The sequence below is a fragment of the Leopardus geoffroyi genome, chromosome E1 (assembly GCF_018350155.1).
Source record: "Leopardus geoffroyi isolate Oge1 chromosome E1, O.geoffroyi_Oge1_pat1.0, whole genome shotgun sequence".
Classification (NCBI taxonomy): domain Eukaryota; kingdom Metazoa; phylum Chordata; class Mammalia; order Carnivora; family Felidae; genus Leopardus; species Leopardus geoffroyi.
Window position 1 is genome coordinate 9,201,244 of NC_059330.1, and position 21,159 is coordinate 9,222,402.

The 21,159-nt window shown below is 52.5% G+C and overlaps 2 protein-coding genes across 2 annotated transcripts in view; one reads left to right on the forward strand and one right to left on the reverse strand.

The window, feature by feature from the left end:
• Nucleotides 1-452: 452 nt before the first annotated feature.
• Nucleotides 453-20,865, reverse strand: LOC123604216. The gene is made up of 5 exons (XM_045490027.1): nt 20,632-20,865; nt 17,756-17,903; nt 17,458-17,618; nt 16,483-16,641; nt 453-761 (listed from the first exon to the last, which is right to left on the reverse strand). Exons 1-5 carry the CDS (start codon nt 20,863-20,865, stop codon nt 552-554), a joined length of 912 nt encoding a protein of 303 aa, XP_045345983.1. The 3' UTR covers nt 453-551.
• The window catches only part of LRRC75A (leucine rich repeat containing 75A), a 46,591-nt gene continuing 46,102 nt past the window's right edge, over nt 20,671-21,159 (forward strand). Inside the window, exon 1 of the mRNA XM_045487463.1 lies at nt 20,671-21,115. Coding sequence (XP_045343419.1) covers nt 20,864-21,115 — 252 coding nt within the window. The 5' untranslated portion in view covers nt 20,671-20,863. The remainder of the gene's footprint in view (nt 21,116-21,159) is intronic.

A 21,159-nucleotide genomic window follows, 5' to 3' on the forward strand; every position in this document is an offset into this window, starting at 1 on the left:
AAGTAGTCATCAAGCTTTGGGGGGGTTTGAAAGGGAGAAGTTTGAGCCACGCCGGGGGCCCGACATGTCCTGGTACACTCATGGCCATGCACTTGGCATTGCTGGTTCTAGGTGACAGAGGCATCCTGGGCTGGCAGCAGATAGGGCTCTAAAAGGAGCCACAGGGGGCTTCTGGGCCTGGCGAGGTGTTTGGACACTCACTTGCAGGCAATGGACAGTGACTGGAAGGTGCTGAGCAGGGGACTGACTCAATCATATTGGAACGAGAGCAATCACTTGGTAACGCAAGACTAGCGATCCTATTTGTTCGTTGTTTCCAGGCTAAACAGCAACTGATAAGTAGCCAGAAGTCTAGTGTTTTCAGGCTTACTCAGAAAGGATGATACACGTGGGCCTGTGAATCTTCAAATGCTTATTCAGGCCCACGTTGCTCATAATCGGGAGGACTTAGGTCATGATCTCACGGTTGATGGGATCGAGCCCCGCGTTGGGGTCTGTGCTGTCTGCTTGGGATTCTCTTTCTGCCGCTCCCCGAAATTAACCATCTTTGCTTAATGTTCAAGAGCCTTGCATATTGCCAGTGAATCAGGAAATGAATACTTTGTAATGACAGCCACACACAAACCTGGGGTTCCCTGTCTGGGACTGCAGCCCAAACGCTGAAGCTCTTCCCAAAGATCCCCACGGAATGTGAAGGAATACCCATCCGCTGTAACCAGAAAAGCCATTTCCTCTGAAGTCAGAACAGCGCTGTTGGGTTTCTAGAAGATAAAACCAAAAACTTTTGGCATCCTAACGCTTTGCTGGATGACAGTACCTCCTGTTTTTACCAGGCTGCAAGGACTTCTCACCAGTTTTTCCCAGACACCCCATTTCCAGAAAACAAATATCCTTCTTAGGCGTCTGCCCACCCTCTCGTTTGCCATGCCCACACAGAACAGGGACTTTCCAGATGCTGACACACGTTGTCTCTCGTTAGGCAAGGTATCCAAAAACAAAAACAAAAACTTATTTCTCACAGAAATTTCAGAGAATCTGCACCAAATAATCCAGAAAGTGTGTTCTTTGCAAACAAGCTGGTATGGCTTTGAGATTCATATTGAGTGAAGTGAAAAGCCTTCATAAAGCACGTCTCTGCGTGCTGCTCTGGCTGTGACAAGCACTTGGGGATCTAGCATGATTCTCGTCCTGGGCCTGGAGAGCCTGAGGGCTGGAGTTTGTATCACTCTGTTCTCTCTGGAACTTCAAGTCAGCCCCCTCAGCTAAGCTGTCTGTCAATTTTGTGAGCAAAAACGAGCAGCGACTCCATGAGTTTTCCAAGGGACAAAGTGTGGGCAGGTTGTTTCATTGCAGTTTTGTCCCAGGTTGACAGAAGATTCTGATCCATGCTCTCATTGTCTAGAACAATGATTCTCAACTGGGGTGGGGGGGGAGGTGATTTTGTGCCCCAGGGATATTTGGCAATATCTGGAGACATTTTTTATGTCATGACCGGGGCTGGGAGAAGACAAAGGAAGAAGTGTTACTGGCATCGGGTGGGTAGAGGCCAGGGATGCTGCTAAACGCCCTGCAATGTGCAGGGCGGCTTCCCTCCCTCCGCCAAAGAATTATCCAGTCTCCAATGTCAATGGCGTCAAGATCAAGAAATCTGCATCTAGAATTAGAATCCAAACACCAGAGTGCCTAACATTTAGTGCTCTCAGAAAGTCAAACTTTCCTGCCCACCAAGATCATTCTCTCGTTTTGTAGTCATGGGGGTTTAGCAAAGTGCAAGGTTAGACTACACTTCCCAGCCTGCTTTGCAGTTCAGTATGAGCGTGTGACTAGTTTTCACCAATAGCATGTGACTTGAAGAGATTGCAAGATAAGGCTTTGAAGAAATCTTTCCCCTTCTGCTGGTAAGATGTAGATGATAACTAGGCTATGTTAGAACCACATATGGGAACCTGGGTCCCTGAGTCACCCTATGGGAAACAACCACCCATCAATTAAAGAGCACTTGCTGCGGTCTGTTAGGTGAATGAAAAACAAACTCTTCTTGTGTTTGAGCCAATACATATTTTTGGGTCTTGTTTGTCACGGTCGCTTAGCTCATCCTAGCTGACAAAGAGCCATCCCCCACAATCCCATTTTGGCCCTACATGCCGAGACCCCTGAATGGGGCAAACATGGTGGGGATCTCTGCCCCTAGGGTTAGCTTGGGGTTCCCCCTCCTCTAACTGGTAGGGCTGCATGTGTCAAAGCCCATTGTTGAGGGGTTCTTGCTTTGCTGTGTACAGCATTGACTCTTGGAGTAACCTGTGATATGATCCCAGCTCTATGTGACTTTGGTTACATCTGGCAGAACCTCAACAAGAAGCAGCTTTGGCAAAAAAAAAAAAAAAAGGGGGGGGGCAGGGGGAGAGACTCAGGCAACCAAACCACAGGAAGCATCATGGCGGACCTGGCTACCAAGAGAGCAGGAGTCTCTGTCTCCACCTCTTATCTCCACTGCTCTGGGTGTGTTGGCTTCATTCTCTCCTTCTGCAGTTAAACTTCTTCACACAAAGGGGAAGAGGCACCATCATCCTTGAACTCATATCTTCACAACTGCCAGTCCAGAGAAGAAAGATCCGCCCTGCCCCCAGTTTGAAAAACCCTGGGAGGGACTTGGGTGGAGCGTTCCTGCTGTGGCTGGAGGCAAATGTTATCAGCAGGAGGTGAGGAATTGTGTTGCTCCTACACAAACCTTAGCCAGGTGCACCTTCTATTAACTTGAAATCTTCCCAAGGGCCCATCTTGCCTCTGATCCCTGAGCTAAGGAATCAGGGGGTAGCCTCAGGGTGTGAGCGGTTCACAGAATTCTTTTCCCACCACCGCTCCCCCAACTCCTACCTTTGGCAGCGAAGGTTGTCCCAAAAGTGACAGGGGAAAATTCTCTGCGCAAGATACGATAAATCATAAAACACGATGGCTCCTGAAATCTGCTGTGTGCCAAAGCTGGGAATTTTTCAGCAAGATAAACCATGTATCTCAATCAATTTGTCTCCAGTTTCTACTGGTTCACCCTAGTCTGTTTCATTCATGGCATATATCACACTTGTTTCTTGTGAGCCTACTAGAATGTAAGCTCCCTCAGGGCTGCGATCTTGTCTGTCTCGGTCCCTGCCTTGTCCCTCATGTTCGTCACGGTGCCCGGCATGACCCCTGCTTGTGATGTGTGCAAGAGAGTGAGCCTTTTGCCAAAGTTTGGAGCCTGCCATGTTTCGCTGAGGGCCCATCCGCCCTTTCCTCTGTGTGTGGTGACTTAAATGTCTGTGGGATCTTCTTTGAATCTACTCTCACTTGCGTGAACCCTTGCAGAAGTCTCTCTCTCAGGCCAATGGCAGCTTTCTCCTTATTCTGGTGGGATTTCCCACTACTTTTCATCATTTCAGTGATAACTTGGGAGAAGGGGGTTCCTGGTACAAACAGAGGAGTCGAGGTTAGAGAGATACAAACTGATAAGACAGTGGCCACTCTTTGGAGATGGTGTTCATAGTCTCACCTCCCAAGTTTCTTCCATTCATTCCATATTTATTTAGGGGCGGGACCTCAAGTCACTCTCTGGAACCCGAAGTTCTAAGTCCTCGTGCTGACCTGTTCCCATCTGGTACTTTCTCCATCTGTGGCTCCCACAGCACAATCGTCCTAACCCTGGGGGTTGGGTTTCTATCTCTTATTGCCAATTGTTAACTAGGGGGCGGAATATTCATTACTTAAGACAGGGATGCAGGATTTCATGCTTTCTTCCTTATTTGGTCGGGGGTTTCCTGTGAGGGCGTCCGCCATCTTGGGCCCGTTTGGTTTGATCCGGCTTCTTGGAGAGTACTGCTCTGACCGGCCTCTGTCCTTCCAGAAAGCTGGCCGGTATTTCCTCCTTTTGGCCTCCAAGTGCCCTGTCAGAACCTAACTGCCTCCTCCAACGGCTTTGCTATCTTCCCCCTTTGACATCACCTCCAGATGCTCTACCAAGCTTCCCCTTCCTCCTCCAGCACGTGAAGTGACACAATGCCCCACTGACCTGTCCTTGTCCATCTTCTCATCCCAGGTCACCTCATCCACTCACCGTTATGGCTAAATGTGGCCCTTCTCAACGGCACGTGTCCAGTTAGATCGGGGTCCGGCGCCTCCACCAAACGCGTCCCAAACTCAACAGGTGTGGGACGGGAGTCATTTTCTCCCCACGCTCTTGCTTGTTCCTCCAGCTTCTTCTCTTTCCCTTCACATTTCCCTGCACCTCCATCCAACTTGTAGTCATGTCCTCTCAACACTGCATCCTCAGCATCTTTCTACGACCCTACGGCTCCCTCCTGGCTACCCTCCCTTCGGCTCCCGCCTGCCTTCCCATCTCCTTACCTCCAGTTCCACACTCCCATTAGCCACCCCCACACCTCCTCTAGAATAATCTTCCCACAACACAGGAGTGTCGTTTCGCTCTCTGACTTCGACTTTGCAACACTTCAGTACCTTGACTGCAGGATGAAGCACCAAATCCTTGTCCCCTAAGGCCTTTCATGGCCAGGCCCCTGCCCACCTCTCCAACCTCCTTTCCAGCCCTTGCACCCGTATTCCAACTCTATGGGACTATTGCAGGTGCCCAATGTGCCTCATTGCAGAATGCCTCTCCTGAGTCAACCTGGAAAATGCCACCCATCTTTTTTGTTTTTAATGCTTTTTAAGCAGTTTATTTTTGAGAGAGAGAGAGAGAGAGAGAAAGAGAGACAGAGAGAGGCAGAATGCGAGTAGGGGAGGGGCAGAGAGAGAGGGAGACACAGAATCCGAAGCAGGCTCCAGGCTCTGAGCTGGCAGCACAGAGCCTGACACGGGGCTCGAACTCATGAACTGCGAGATCATGACCTGAGCTGCCCAGGGCTCCAGTGCCACCCATCTTTCAAGTTTTATTTTGGGGGACACCTGGGTTACTCAGACAGTTAAGCGTCCAACTTTGGCTCAGGTCACGATCTCATGGTGCATGGGTTCAAGCCCCGTATCAGGCTCTGTGCTGACAGCGGGGAGCCTGGATTCTGCTTCAGATTCTGTGCAGGTGTGTGTGTCTCTCTCTCTGCCCCTCCCCTGATCACATTCTGTGTCTCTCAAAAATAAATAAACATTAAAAAAATTTTTTAATAAAGTTTTCTTTTTCTTTAAGTTTATTTTGAGAGAGTGAGCGAGCAAGGGAGGGACAGAGAGAGAGAGAGAGAGAGGGAGAGAGAGAATCCCAAGCAGGCTTCCCACTGCCAGCACAGAGCCCGATGCGGGGCTCAAACCCACAAACCACAAGATCACGATCTGAGCTGAAACCAAGAATCAGACGCTTAACCGACTGAGCCACCCAGGTGCCCCTGACGTTATTTTTCATTTAAAGAACCTCTACCTCCAACGTGGGGCTTGAACTCATGACGTTGAGATCAAGAGTCGCATGCTCTATCATCTGAGCCAGCCAGGTGCCCCTCACCCATCTTAAATAACCAGGTCCTCAGAACACCTCTCCGGCACCCTCTTCCTTCTTTAAGACTCACTGCACCCCACCCTGTGTTCATCCCCATCAGAGGCCCTGTAACACTTCATTTCACGTATTGGATTACAAGTCTGTCTGCCCTGCCGGACGATAAATTTCATGACACATAGTAGGCTTTCAATAGATGCGCCGTGAATATCATACACACATGGACTCCGCGAAAGGGAGACCGAATACAAATAAAAATACACACACCCAGTGTATATCACGGACACGGATTCTAGAGACCGACTTTCTGCGAGGCGATGAACCCGTGGAATTTTTCTTCAAAGCGAGCCCCCAAGGAGACATCCCTTCTCCCTTCCCCTCAATGGCCAAACACCAGCAAAACAACGTCAACTGCCTCCTGGGCCTCCCGGATGACTCACTGGAGAGCTTTCTTGGGGAGGCGTGGGAAGAGATGATGGTTGACAAAAATAACCACAAACATTTGAAGCATCACCGACCGAGCCTCTGTCTGTGGGGTGAACAACAGGGGCGAATGGCAAGGTTTCTCCCAGGCAGGGCAGCAACCCTCCTTCCAGCACAAGTGGTTCTCAAACACTCACGTGGGCAGAGACCCAGACGAACGTAGGGTAAGTGAAATTCAACAGCCCCTGTTCCTATGCAGTCAGCCGCTCGTGTTCGATGTGCCCGTTCTTGGTAAATGACGAAGGAAGCACCCGTGTGAGCAGTGATGACTGAACCTCATCAAGCTGATAATTCCCTCCGTGTCTTTTTAAATTGTTACGAAGGGCTTTCCCCACCCCGTACATCATCTTGTTCAAAGAGCACGTCAACCAGGACAGAGGGGCGATTTTACAGACGAAGAAAAAGACTCAGGGAGAATCAGTGATTTACCTGCACAGAGCATGATGCAAAGTGGTCCAAAGACCGGCAGCAACGGCGTCACCTGGAAACCTGTTGGACACGTGACTTCTGAACCCCGCCCAGATCTACTAAATCCGAAAGTCTGCCACGGGGCCCAGTGATGTGTTGTAACAAGCCCTCCAGGTGATACAAGTGCATGTCCAACTTTGAGAACCACTGACCGAGGGTGTGCAGGTAGCAAGTTATAGACCCTGGGTGAGAACCCAAGGATGTCCTTAGGTAATAGTTGTCATCGGACTACTTGAATGTTAGTAAATAAGAGTTTCCTGCTTCTACTTGCTTCATGAAGCCCTGCAAAGACCAGCTCCAGCTATAGCTCATCCTCTCTCCACTCCACTCTCCCTCCCACCAGCCTCCTCCATTCCTTAGACATGCCAAACTCTTTTCTGGCCCCAGGACCTTTGCACATACTGTTTCCGCTGCTTGGCACGTCATACCTCCCGGCTGGATTCTTCTCACTTTAAGTGCCGCCACAATGCCTAGTACAAGGTAAACTCTCAGTAAACGCGTATTGAATAAATAAACCACAAACCAGAGGCAACTCAGAAGAAGGAAAAGGCAATTTCCTCCATTCCTGCCTCCACTAAGAATGGCCAATCTAGGCTGTCCTTTGGGGAGGGGAGCATGGAAAGCAATTAAGAGTTTGAATATCAGGGGTACCTAATGAAAGCTCCCGCGTAGGACCTGGTTTCTAAGGATAAGCACATCAGTGGATTAAGCTGCAGTGACCACAGATGGGAGGGAAGGGAAGCTGGCTTTAGTTAGGAAAAGAAGAGTGATGGGACCCAGGAAAGGGTGTGGCTTCCCTGAGACTCTCTTCTTAATTGTGGCAGAAAACAGAGAACATGAAATCTACCCTCAACATTGTTTTTCACCCTCAACAAATTATTTTTCGTCTTTTGGCTCAGGTCAAGGTCTCAGTTCGTGGGTTTGAGCCCGGCGTTGGGCTCTGTGCTGACAGCTGGGAGCCGGGAGCCTGGAGCCTGCTTCCGATTCTGTGTCTCCCTCTCTCTCTGCCCCTCCCCCACTCGTGCTCTGTCTCTCCCTCTCAAAAATGAATAAACTTAAAAAATTTTTTAAATAAATAAACAAATTTTTATTTATTTTAGAGAGAGCGTGAGCAAGCAGGGGAAAGGGGCAGACGGAGACAGAGAGGGAGAGAATCTCAAGCAGGCTTCAGGCTCAGTGCAGAGCCCAATGCAGGGCTCGATCCTACGATTCTGAGATCATGACCTGAGCTGAAATCAAGAGTCAGACACCCAACTGATTGAGCCACCCAGGCGTCCCTACCCTCAACAATTTTTTTTAATGTTTAGTTATATTTGAGAGAGAGTGACGCACACGTGGAGGAGGGGCAGAGAGAGAAGAAGACAGAATCCGAAGCAGGTTCCAGGCTCCGAACTGTCAGCACAGAGCCCAACGTGGGGCTCGAACTCAAAAACCGCTAGATCATGACCTGAGTCGAAGTCGGACACTTAACCGACTGAGCCACCCAGATGCCCCTACTTTTAGTTTTTCGAGGAGCCTCCATACTATTTTCCACAGTGACGACACCATTTCACATTCCCACCCGCAGCACACAAGGCTTCCAATGTCTCCACATCCTTGCCAAATCTTGTTATTTTCTGCTTTTGCTTTTGTTTTTGATAGCAGTCATCCTTGGGGCGCCTGGGTGGCGCAGTCGGTTAAGCGTCCGACTTCAGCCAGGTCACAATCTCGCGGTCCGTGAGTTCGAGCCCCGCGTCGGGCTCTGGGCTGATGGCTCAGAGCCTGGAGCCTGTTTCCGATTTTGTGTCTCCCTCTCTCTCTGCCCCTCCCCCGTTCATGCTCTGTCTCTCTCTGTCCCAAAAATAAATAAACGTTGATAGCAGTCATCCTAATGGACATGAAGGGGTATCTCCTTGTGGTTTTGATTTGCATTTTCTTTCTTTTTTTTTTTTTTTTTTTAACGTTTATTTATTTTTGAGACAGAGAGAGACAGAGAATGAATGGGGGAGGGGCAGAGGGAGAGGGAGACACAGAGTCCGAAGCAGGTTCCAGGCTCTGAGCTGTCAGCCCAGAGCCCGACGCGGGGCTCGAACTCATGGACCGCAAGATCATGACCTGAGCCGAAGTCGGCCGCTTAACCGACTGAGCCACCCAGGCGCCCCTTGATTTGCATTTTCCTAATGATTAGGGATGCTGAACACCTTTTCACGGGCCGTTCGCATATCTTCTTTGGAGAAATGTCTGTGCAAGGCCTTTGCCCATGTTTTAGTTGGGTTTTTGCTTTTTGTGGCCATCCATGGAACCTTCTATCTGGCTCTTGATTCTGCCATTTATGAAGTACTACATGTCAGGTAGTGTGTAAAGCCAGTCACACGCGCAACCTCATTTTATCCTTACGACAACCTTGAGAGGCAGGTACAGTAAGAATCTGCATTTCACAGATGAGGTTCCAAAGCCCAGAGAGGTGCAGAGATCATGCCTGCATCTCTCGGCACCTCAGAACTCAGGACTGTCTCCCCGCTGGTGGTGGAGACAGTGTCTTGCTTTCTGATGTGTCTCCTCAAACACCCACAGGCGCCCAGCAGAGAGGGTGGGGAGCTGTTGAAACCTGCTGCTGGCCCCTCGGGGTGGAGGGGGGGGACTGGCCTCTACTGCCCGTCAGCGTTCAAGGGGCAGAGTCATGTTCTTTTACGTGGCTCTTCTTATACCAACCATGAGAAAGGAAAGAGCGCAGTGTGAGAACACAGGCAGAACAGTGGTCCCCCAGAGATGTCCACGTCCTGGTCCCCCAGAACTACTGAATGTTACCTTACGTGGCAAAAGGGTTGCTGCAGATGGGATTAAGTTAAGGATCTTGGGATGGGGAGATTATCCTGGAATACCTGGCTGGGCCCAATGTAAACACAAGGGTCCTTATAAGAGGGAAGTAGGCGGGTCAGAGAGAGAGAGAGGAGATGTGACAACGGAAACAGAGGTCCGGGTGATGTGATGGCTGGAAAGGAGGCGTGAGCCAAGGAATATGGGCAGTTTCTAGAGGCTGGGAAAGGAAAGGAGACAGATGTCCCTCCTGAGCCTCCACGGGGAGCACAGTTCTGCCAACACCTTCGTTTGACCCAGTGAGACCCCCTCTGGACCTCCGGCCTCCAGAACCGTAACTCAGGAAAAATGATGTTCTTTTAAGAACGTGGTGATTTGTTATAGCAACAATAGGAAGCAAATGGACCAATAGAAAATGGACCAAAAAACCCCAATAGAATATGGGCAACCCAATAGAAAATGGACAAAATGGGCACTTAACACACAAAGGAAATGCACGGGTGGGTAGCCAAATGAAGAGATAGTCAACATCAGTGATTGTTGTGGTTCGCCTGGGCTGCCGCAACAAAATGCCATAGACTGGGTGGCTTAGAATAGAAATCCCCCTTCTAAAAGGGGGCAATAGGAACAAAAAGGGAGGGGGTGATCGATCCCAAGCAAGTCTCAAACCTAGTCTATGGTATTTTGTTTGGCAGCCTAAGCTAAGATATCAGTAACTGAGGAGATGTAAATGAAGGCCCCTGAGATTACATTTTAATTGGAAAAAATGAATACATCTATCAACAACCAGCATGGGAGAGAAAATACGAATCCGGGGAGGGATCTCTCATATGGTGCTGGGGTGGGGCAGCACTTTGATGGGAAGCAATCCAGCATGAATCCTAAATGTTTTGTGTTTTTGAGAGAGAGTGCATGAGCAGGGGTGGGGGGGGGGGTGGACAGAGGATCTGAAGCATGATGTGGGGCTCGAACTCATGAACCATGAGATTGTGACCTGAGCCACCCAGGTGCCCCACAATCCAGCATTAATTCTAAAGCTTAATAGTTCCACTCGCAGAGCTCTACCAGGTGTAGGACAAGAATGTACAAGACCATTCATAAAAGCACTCTCCACAGTGGCAAAAGGCTGGAAAACACTTGAGTGGCCGTCGGTGAGGGAGTGGAGAAATAAACCGAGGTATGCTCATAAATGGACGATTACACATCATCAAAATGAATTAACTACAGTGACGGGCAGCAATAAGGATGATACTTACCAACGCAATATTAAATTAAAACAGTAGCTCTGAAAAAAATTGCACAGGGCAGCATACCCTTTGATAACGTTAGCGACAGCAGAAATAAAATATAGATAGCCTTTAGGAACACATATGAATCCAATTCAACTCCCCAGAGGGTGTGGGGGTAGAACAAAATGGATGAAACAAGATTGGGCATGATTTGAAAAGCTGGAATCTGGACAATACGGGCATATGGGTTCACTTTATTAGTCTCCCTAGTTTTGTGTGGGTTTGACGTTGCCCATCATACAAAGAAATTTTAAAATAATCTAAAGAGGGGCACCTGGGTGGCTCAGTCGGTTAAGCCTCCGACTTGGGCTCAGGTCATGATCTCGCAGTTCGTGGGTTCAAGCCCCGCGTCGGGCTCTGTGCTGACAGCTCGGAGCCTGGAGCCTGCTTTGGATTCTGTGTCTCCCTCTTTCTCTGCCCCTCGCGCTCTGTCTCATTTTCTCTCTCTCTCAAAAAAATAAATAAATAAAACATAAAATTAAATTAAATTAAGTTAAAATAAAGAGGGAAGCAGGGAATGATGAACACAGGGATCAGGAGTTAGGGCCAAGGTCTGGAAGAGAACCCTACGATGAAATGGCTGCCTTGGCTTTGTTCTGTGTTGGGTGTTGAGTTCAGGAGCACTGATTACATAACTAACTAAACAGCTAGATTAAAGCAAATCATGCATGGAGCAGTGGAGAAAGAATGAAAGAGGTAGAGGGGTGGGGCGCCTGGGTGGCGCAGTCGGTTGAGCGTCCGACTTCAGCCAGGTCACCATCTCGCGGTCCGGGAGTTCGAGCCCCGCGTCGGGCTCTGGGCTGATGGCTCAGAGCCTGGAGCCTGTTTCCGATTCTATGTCTCCCTCTCTCTCTGCCCCTCCCCCGTTCATGCTCTGTCTCTCTCTGTCCCAAAAATCAATCAATAAATAAAAAAAAATTAAAAAAAAATAATAAAAAAAAAAAGAAGTAGAGGGGAAAAAGCAGGAAGTCAGCCTTGTGAACAGTTCTCAGCCGCCCTAGGTGGATGCGTCCCTCGGGTGTCCTGTTTGCATGGAGGTACTTGCAACTCATGGAGACCTGGCCCCTGGCCCCACCACTGGCTCTCCTCCTCCTCAGACGCCATTTCTCTGGCCATCTGAGAGTACCCTTTCTGGAAAAGGCCTGGGCAAGGTATCCCACAGCTCTGAGGGTCCTGAGAAGGGCTAGATCCACAGACCGGGATCTCACACAAGTGGTCGGCTTGACCCGGCAGGCTTTCGGACTAAAACGTAGGGGTTCGCGCTCATCCCCGGCACATGCCGCCAGCCATCGGGGACCCTGGTGCATTCACCTGGTGGCCAAAATAAGGCCCCAGGTGTCAGGAGAGCTGCTGAGAGAGTAAGCTAACTGGTCACCCTGGAAAGGAGGAGGGTTGTTCTTCGAAAGAAAATGAACTGAGAGACAGAGACCCCTTTTGTGAGTGTGTGTGTGTGTGTGTGTGTGTGTGTGTGTGTGTGGGTGTGTGTGTGTGTGTGTGTGTGTGTCGTGAGTGTTCCCTCCGGGCCAGTTCTTTCAGTAACGCCTAAATGCCTCAGAGTCAAGAAATGCTTTTTCTGTCCCCTTTTGCAACCTTAATGAGCTCTCGGGAGACAATTTACCTCCTTCCTGCCCAGGCCCCAGCTCTTCCAGCTCTTCTCAAGTTCGGTCCCCAGACACACCTGACTGGCAGCATCAGTATCCCGGGGAAACACGTTTAAAAAGCCGCTGCCCCTGATTTCCTGAATCAGAAATTCTGCAGGTGGCGCCAGGGGGATCTGTGTTTTAACAGGCCCTCTAGGGCACTCTGATGGGAGGGAAGGGGAGGGAAGGGAAGGGAAAGGAAGGGGAGGGGAGGGGATAGAGGGGAGGGGAGGGAGGGAAGGGGAGGAAAGGGGGGGAGGGAAGGGAAGGGGAGGGAGGGGAGGGAGGGGAGGGGAGGGAAGGAAAGGGGGGAGGGAAGGGGAGGGAGGGGAGGGGAGAGAGGGGAGGGAACAAAGGGGGGAGGGAAGGGGAGGGGAGGAGAGGGAGGGGAGGGGAAGGCAGGGGAGGGAAGGGGAGGGAGGGAGGGGAAGGGAGGGAGGGGAGGGGAGCGAAGGAAACGGGGGGAGGGGAGGAGAGGGAGGGGAGGGGAGGAGAGGGAGGAGAGGAGAGGGAGGGGAGGAGAGGAAGGGGAGGGGAGGAGAGGGAGGGGAGGGGAGGAGAGGGAGGGGAGGAGAGGGAGGGGAGGAGAGGAAGGGGAGGGGAGGAGAGGGAGGGGAGGGGAGGAGAGGGAGGGGAGGAGAGGGAGGGGAGAGAGGGGAGGGAACAAAGCGGGGGAGGGAAGGGGAGGGGAGGAGAGGGAGGGGAGGGGAAGGGAAGGGAAGGAAGGGGAAGGAAGGGGAGGGAGGGGAAGGGAGGGGAGGGGAGGAGAGGGAGGGGAGGGGAGGGGAGGGAAGGAAGGGGAGGGAGGGAAAGGGAGGGGAGGTAAGGGGAGGGAGGGGAGGGGAGGAGAGGGAGGGGAGGAGAGGGAGGGGAGGGGGAGGGAGGGGAGGGGGAGGGAGGGGAAGGGAGGGGAGGGAGGGAAGGGGAGGGAGGGGAAGGGAGGGAAGGGGAGGGAGGGGAAGAGAGGGAGGGGAGGGGAAGGAAGGGGAGGGAGGGGAAGGGAGGGGAGGGGAGGGAAGGGGAGGGAAGGGGAGGGGAGGGGAGGGGAAGGGGAGGGGAAGGGAGGGGAGGGGAAGGGAGGGGAGGGGAGGGAAGGGGGGGGAAGAGAGGGGAGGGGAGGGGAGGGAAGGGGAGGGAGGGGAAGGGAAGGAGGGGAGGGTAGGGAAGAAATCCCAAGGAGCTCCTCCAATGTCTCTTCCAACTGCAGACTTACCTGTGTCTCTCGCCTTCCTTTCCCCAAATCGTGCCAGAGTCCACCTGATTCTCGTCTGAGTCCAGCCACATTCTGGGTCACCTCCCACCCACCTCCCCAGGGGCCTCAGGCCACCCAGCCTCCTGCCTCGTGTTCCTACCTACATCCTCTTCTCACATTCAAAGACAAACAGCAACTACATGGCAACAACATTTTCACACAAAAATGCTTAAGATATACATTGAGCTTCTATATTCTCAAAAGCAGTGGGGACTTGGTTTTGAATTCCCGATCTTCAGTTCCTACCAAGGAGGCATTGGGCAAATTCTTATTTCTCCTAAACTTCAGCTTCTCTTTAAAAAGGGGCATCATGGGGCGCCTGGGTGGCGCAGTCGGTTAAGCGTCCGACTTCAGCCAGGTCACAATCTCGCGGTCTGTGGGTTCGAGCCCGCGTCGGGCTCTGGGCTGATGGCTCAGAGCCTGGAGCCTGTTTCCGATTCTGTGTCTCCCTCTCTCTCTGCCCCTCCCCCGTTCATGCTCTGTCTCTCTCTGTCCCAAAAATAAATAAACGTTGAAAAAAAAAAAAAATTTTTAAAAAGGGGCATCATGGGGCGCCTGGGTGGCGCAGTCGGTTAAGCGTCCGACTTCAGCCAGGTCACAATCTCGCGGTCTGTGGGTTCGAGCCCCGCGTCGGGCTCTGGGCTGATGGCTCAGAGCCTGGAGCCTGTTTCCGATTCTGTGTCTCCCTCTCTCTCTGCCCCTCCCCCGTTCATGCTCTGTCTCTCTCTGTCCCAAAAATAAATAAACGTTGAAAAAATAAAATAAAATAAAATAAAATAAAATAAAATAAAATAAAAAGGGGCATCAGGGGCGCCTGGGTGGCTCAGTCGATTAAGCGTCCAACTTCAGCTCAGGTCACGATTTCACAGTCCGTGAGTTCGAGCCCCGTGTCGGGCTCTGGGCTGATGGCTCAGAGCCTGGAGCCTGCTTCCGATTCTGTGTCTCCCTCTCTCTCTGTCCCTCCCCCATTCATGCTCTGTCTCTCTCTGTCTCAAAAATAAATAAAAGTTAAAAAAAAAATTAAAAAATAAATAAATAAATAAAAATAAAAAGGGGCATCATGGGGAGCCTAGGTGGCTCAGTCGGTTAAGCCTCCGACTTTGGCTCAGGTCATGATCTCAAGGTTCATAGGTTTGGGCCCCATGTCTGGCTCTATGCTGACAGCTTGGAGCCTGGAGCCTGCTTTGAATTCTGTGTCTCCCCTCTCTCTGTCCTTCCCCTGCTCACTCTCTCTCTCTCTCTCTCTCTCTCTCTCTCTCAAAAATAAATAAACATTAAAATTTTTTTTTACAAAAAGGAAGCATCATAACACTTTTTGCAGGATTATTAAAAAATGATACATATAATCAATGTAAAACCTACTGCAGCAATAAAAGATTGCACTGTTTCATCCATACATTAGATACTTTGATTTAAAGATTTATGCAATCTGAATGATCTTCAAATTCCATTAGGCATCTTATACTTCAAGTTCTTACAACATGAGTAGAAACTGAAATGAATGTTCAAAGAGAAATCATGATGTGAATTCCTTAATTCCAGGCTTGAAGATGACAAAACACCAGTGCTTCTGATGTTATAAAAAATTACTTGCTTAGGGGCACCTGGGTGGCTCAGTCGGCTTAGCGTCTGACTCTTAGTTTCAGCTCAGGTCATGGTCTCACGGTTTTGTGGGTTCGAGCCCTGCGTGGGGCTCTGCACTGGCCCCACTGAGCCTGCTTGGGATTCTCTCTCTCTCTCCCTCTCTCTGCCCCTCCCCACTCCTGCTGTCTCTCTCTCAAAATAAATAAATAAACTTAAAAAAAATTACTTGCTAAAAGAGAATGACGAAAGGATAAATTCCAGGATTTTCTCTTAGTAAAGTGATCTATCTGCCTTTAAAAAAACAAACAACAGGGGGGCACCTGGGTGGTTCAGTCCGTTAAGTGTCTGACTTTGGCCCAGGTCATGATCTCACAACCTGTGAGTTCGAGCCCTGCATCGGGCTGTGGGCTGACAGCCCCCTTTCTCACAAAGAGGGTGCTCTGCATCGTAAGGTGTTGGGAGGTGGGCTACTGGTACCATTAGTTAATTTAAAAGTGAATTAGGCATTTTCTAATGAATCAGCCTGGAACCTGCTTCCTATTCTGTGTCTCCCTGTCTCTCTGCCCCTCCCCCACTCGCATTCTGTGTCTCTCAAAAATAAATAAACATTAAAAATTTTTTTTAAATAAAAAGAAGGGGTGCCTGGGTGGCTCAGTCGGTTAAGCGTCCGACTTCGGCTCAGGTCATGATCTCGCAGTCAGTGAGTTCGAGTCCCGCATCAGGCTCTGTGCTCACGGCTCAGAGCCTGGAGCCTCTGTGTCTCCCTCTCTCTCTGCTCCTCCCCCACTCACACTCTGTCTCTCAAAGATAAATAAATGTTTTTTTTAAAATGCATTTAAAAAATAAATGAAAATTAAAAAAATAAAAATAAATAAAAAATAAAAATCACCACCACCACAAAAACAGCAGTCCCATTCACAAGTTTCTTGAAAGAACAATCTCCTTAATTCTCTGCAAACTGATTTCCGGAGGCTCGTCAGTAGCTTCCCTGTCAATAAACGCAACCTCCGTTTTAGTGCTCTTTGTGGTTCATTCACATTTTATCGAGCGCCTGCCACGGAGTGAGTTCCTGCCACTAGGCTAACACATTGGAGGTGGCCAATGTGTGGTTTTGGGTTTTTTCTCATTCAACAAGTATTTTCTGAGCTCCTCCCATGTGCCAGGCACTGTGCTCTGTGGGCACCGGGGGACACCCTGGCCTGGAGGTGAGCCTAGGTCATTACAGCTACGTCTGGCGCAGACAGTGAGACCCGAAGAACACGCAAGATGGACACCTAACTTCAGCCCGTGGGAGGCAAGGGAATCTCAGAGGCCATCCCCGAGGAAGCGACATCCAAGTTTAGTCTAAAGGATAAGAAGGGACGATGAAGAAGGAATCTCTGGGTGGAACAGCACAGGCCAATGAACAGTAGAAACGTGGCTCAAGCTATGCTGTGGTGGTCACAGGGAATTCGAGTCACACAGAGGAGGGCACGGAGGTGTTCAAGGGAGGTGACGCCTTACCTGGAGCTTCAAGGATGATGAGGTGTCTCTTAAGGAGGCGAAGGATGTCCTGGAAAGACCATGCTGCATGTGCAAAGGTACAAAGTATGGCATCTTGGGAGAGGTGCAAGGGAGTACGAGATGATGGCTGAAGGGCAGGGCATGAGGACAGTGCAGCACCTGGGGAACACAAATGCCATATTAAGTAGTTTGGACTGAAAGTGATAGGAATTGCTGAAAAGAGGAGAGAGAGAGAGAGAGAGAGACAGAGAGAGTTAGTTCCCTTTTATAGTGATGGCTCCATGGGGCGCCTGGGTGGCGCAGTCGGTTAAGCGTCCGACTTCAGCCAGGTCACGATCTCGCGGTCCGGGAGTTCGAGCCCCGCGTCAGGCTCTGTGCCGACAGCTCGGAGCCTGGAGCCTGCTTGGGATTCTGTGTCTCCCTCTCTCTCTGCCCTAACCCACTGGTGCTCTGTCTCTGTCTCTCTCAAAAATAAATAAGCACTAGGGGCGCCTGGGTGGCGCAGTCGGTTAAGCGTCCGACTTCAGCCAGGTCACGATCTCGCGGTCCGGGAGTTCGAGCCCCGCGTCGGGCTCTGGGCTGATGGCTCAGAGCCTGGAGCCTGTTTCCGATTCTGCGTCTCCCTCTCTCTCTGCCCCTCCCCCGTTCATGCTCTGTCTCTCTCTGTCCCAAAAATAAATAAACGTTGAAAAAAAAAAATTATAGTGATGGCTCCAGCTGCTACATGGAAGACACATTAGGAGAGTAGCACCGGAGCGGGGGAGACAAGTTAGAAAGAAGACTAGGGTGAAAAATGACAGGTCCTCAACAAGGCAGTGGCTGTAGGATGTCAAATGTAAACAGCTGGTTCACTGATATAAAGGAATATTAATAACACGGGCTCTCGAGTCAGACCGCCCGAAGTGTGAATCCCAGTCCTGTCCCTCCCTATCTGTGAGCAAGTCACTTAACCTCTCTAGGATCCCATTGCCTCACCTGTGAAATCAGGACAATGATAAAGACCTCCGTTGTTGAAAGGGCGACATAGCATAATATCCACGAGGAACACAACCTGAGGCAGCACTCAGTGAATGTGCACAAATGACAGCCACGGTCCTTAGCACCATTAACTGCACTTGGTTGACCAGATGTAGATCCTGAGAGAGACCAGAGACCGCAGTGACTCCAGGGTCTCTGGCTGGCCACAACTAACAGAAAGCAGAGAGAGGAGAAGGCAGGTGGGGAAGGAGGCCCGGGAGAGGATGCGCTCATTTGTTGACAAGGAAGTGCCCACCGTTGGAAGAGATAATCCTCCAGTCTTTTGCACCCTGGATCTTGCTGTGTGTGCCAAGAGGGCAATACCCTGACCACTTGTTACCTGGGCCACTTCTCAGTGTTGTCTTTGTGGCGAGCAACCTTGAAAGGTGAGATCGTGTCTCCCTCTAGGCTTGCTTCCTGCTTCCTGCATGAGCGATGGATTCCCAAGCTCGATTCCCAAGTTCCCCCGTGATGCAAACCCACTGCTTGTGGAGCATCCCTCTGGGCCCGTCGTGCTGCCTCATGGGAACTCAGAGGCAAGGGAAATTGATGCAAATATGCAGCTTCTCATGCTGTGTGCGCCTGAGTAATAAAGTCCTGTGTCTCTGACCCCAGAGTCTCGTGTCTTCTGCCAGCATTGATGAATCAGTAACAGGTTAACTTATTAGCTTTTGAGTTGGAAAGAGAGACCTCGAGACATTGGTGTGCGCACAGCAGGTAAATCCAGGAGTATAAATAACATTGCCTGGGAAGAGGTCTGGGGCATAGTCTGGGTAACACCAACAAGGAAAGGATGAAAGTAAGAAAAGGAGCTCCCGGATGACCTCAAGAAAGAAATCTAGAGGGGAGTAATGCCTTACAAGCCAAGGGAGTAGAGTTTCAATCAAAACAAAATAGGAAACAGGAAGACACGCTGCTTAAAAATCAAGACTGAAAGTAACCACTGAACTCAGCAACTAGGTGACTGGCAGAGACATTTCAATGACATAGTGTGACCAGAAGCCGCCCCCCCACCCCCCGCCCACTCCAGAAGAGGAGAGAATGGAGGTAAACATCTTAAATAAATGTCTCCAAAAAGCTTAGCTGAAAAGGAAAGAGAAAGGTGGAGCATTGGTGACTGGAGGGGATGCAGGCAAATGAAAGTTTTCCCTGTAAACAGATGGGAAAGATCTGAGCAGATTATACACGAAAGAGAACAAACAAGTCAGGAAAGAGGGAAAAGTGGAGTAAAAAGAAAAAAAAAAAACTCAGAGTAAGGAAAGATGGAATCAGGTCTCTGCAGAAGAGGAAAAGGATGACATTCAGATCCCAAGTGAGGGACTGGCCGGGACCCTCTTCAAAACTGAGGTGGCATTTGCCCCAACCACATGCCCAACCTGCCTGCTCAGATTGTGGTTTGCCTGCAGGTGCGTGGAGCCCCTGGTCCCTAGGGAGGGGCCTGGTCAGCAAGTTTCCCTGCTGGTCACCATGCCTGGCAGTCCTCCAGGCCAGAGATGACAGGCACCAGAGTGTTTCCCAGCCTGGGTTATTTGGAGATGCCATCAGTCGTACTCCCCACACAAAGGGTCCAGGCAAGTTTGGAAGGTGTTGGGTAAGGCCTGTGAAGCCAGCCTCCAGGAAGACTGAGTGTTCCCTGCCAGTAGAGATGGGCATTTGGGAGTGGGGCATCCGAAGGGAAAAGAAAGCCTTCTGGGGGAGACACAAGGGCTCATCCTCCGGGTCCTCGGGGTTGGCGGAGAAAACACCCATGGGAAGACCCCAGTGCGGCTCGCAGAGCAGGGAAAGGAACTGCCCTTTGCAGAACACCTGCACTCTGCTTGGAGATTCTGCGGCCCCTCCTCCTACCCTCCCAATTCTTGACACAGTGTTCTTATCCCCACATGACAGAGGAAGGAGCTGAGGGCTTGCCTGATGCTCAGCGCGCAGTGCGTGCCGGGGTCCAGCTCTCTATGACTTGGGAACTGCTCTCCTGTCCCCGTGGCCCCCACTGTCCTCCGCACTAAAGCGTCAGCCAGGGCCTGGGTCAGGGGCAAGCGCACACGACGTTAGCACTCCTGCAGCCCTGCGGACGACACGTGGGCAGCCACCACCGCCTACGAGCATGCTCTGTGCCAGGGAAGGTGCCCCAAGTGCCTTAGCCTTCTCTCCCGCAGGGCCCTGGTTGGCTTCCCAAGCACCATCAGACCTCACGGGGGTCTGATCCCTTAGGGGCGAGACCTGGCAGAGGGAGGGGGCCAGGAGGACTGGGTAGTTGTTGGCCCTACATGCAGGCATGCCTCTGCTTTTTTGCACGGGGTGACCCGGAAGAACCTCGCCCAGAGGTGTGAGAGCAAGAACATGAGGAGACCACAGTTCTTTACATCTTGATGGTCCAGAGCCTTTAAGGGACTGACGGAAGCAGCCAGAGGGGCTCTCTCCATAAAAAGGCACGCCCACGACACACAACCTTGGACACAGTTTACGCCTCGGAGCGCCAACCACCGCCACCCCCACCCGACCCTCCCCCGGCGCCCCCTCCGCAGGCCAGGTGTCAAAGGAGCCTAGGGGCTGGCTAAAAAATGCAGATCCCCCGGCCGCACCGCGGAGACTCTCATTCAGTGGGTCTGGGGCCAGGCCCGGGAGCCTGCGTTTTTAACCAGCACCTCAGATGACTTCGGCACCGACGCGTCGCAGAGCCCACTTTGAGAAACCCGACTCTGGGGCTGAGACACCCCGCCCCCCGCCCCCGCCATGTTCCAAAGTTTCCCCATCTCGTCGGGCGCACGGACCGCCTCCCCTCACCTCCCGCGGGCCTCGCCCTCGCGCGCGGTCGTGGAAGCGTCTGGGAAACCCGGCGGGGGGCCCAGAGCGAGGGTCCTTGGGGCCTGCTCGCCCCGGGCGCCAGCGCGCCACGGCCCCGGGAGGCACCGCGCGGTGGCCGGCAGGGGGCGCGGTACCGAGGACGGCGCCGGAGGGGTGTCCGGCGGCCCCAGCCCGGAGCCGAGGGGCGGGAGGGAGATGGGAGGGGAGCGCAGGGGAGCGGGGGAAGGGAGGCGGGAGGCGCGCGGCGGCGCGGAGCCGGGCGCGGGCGCAGGGGCGGGAGCGGGAGCCGGAGCCCGAGCCGGGGGCGGGGCCGGCCGGGGCGGGGCCGGCGGGAGGGCGGGCGGGCGGCGAGCGCCCGGGGAGCGCGCCCGGGGAGCGCGGAGGGAGGAGCGAGGGGAGCGCGGGCAGCCGCTCGCCCCCGCCCCCGCGCCGCCCGCGCGCAACAGTTCCCCCAAAGTTGCCGCGCGGGAGGCGGGCGCGCCCGGGCGGCCGAGGGGCGGGCGGCGGGCCGGGGACGCGGCGTCGCGGCCGGGCGCGGGCAGTGCCGGCGGGCGGCGGCGGCATGGGCACCCGGCAGACCAAGGGCAGCCTGGCGGAGAGAGCCAGCCCCGGCGCGGCGCCCGTCCCCCGCCGCGAGCGGCCCGACTTCTGGGCGTCGCTGCTGCTGCGCGCCGGGGACAAGGCGGGGCGCGCGGGCGCCGGCGCGGGGCTGCCCCCCTATCACCGGCGCGTCGGCATGGTCCAGGAGCTGCTGCGGATGGTGCGCCAGGGCCGGCGGGAGGAGGCGGGGACGCTGCTGCAGCACCTGCGCCAGGTGAGCGCGGGCAGGGGGCGCGGGGGGCGCGCCGGCCCCGGGAG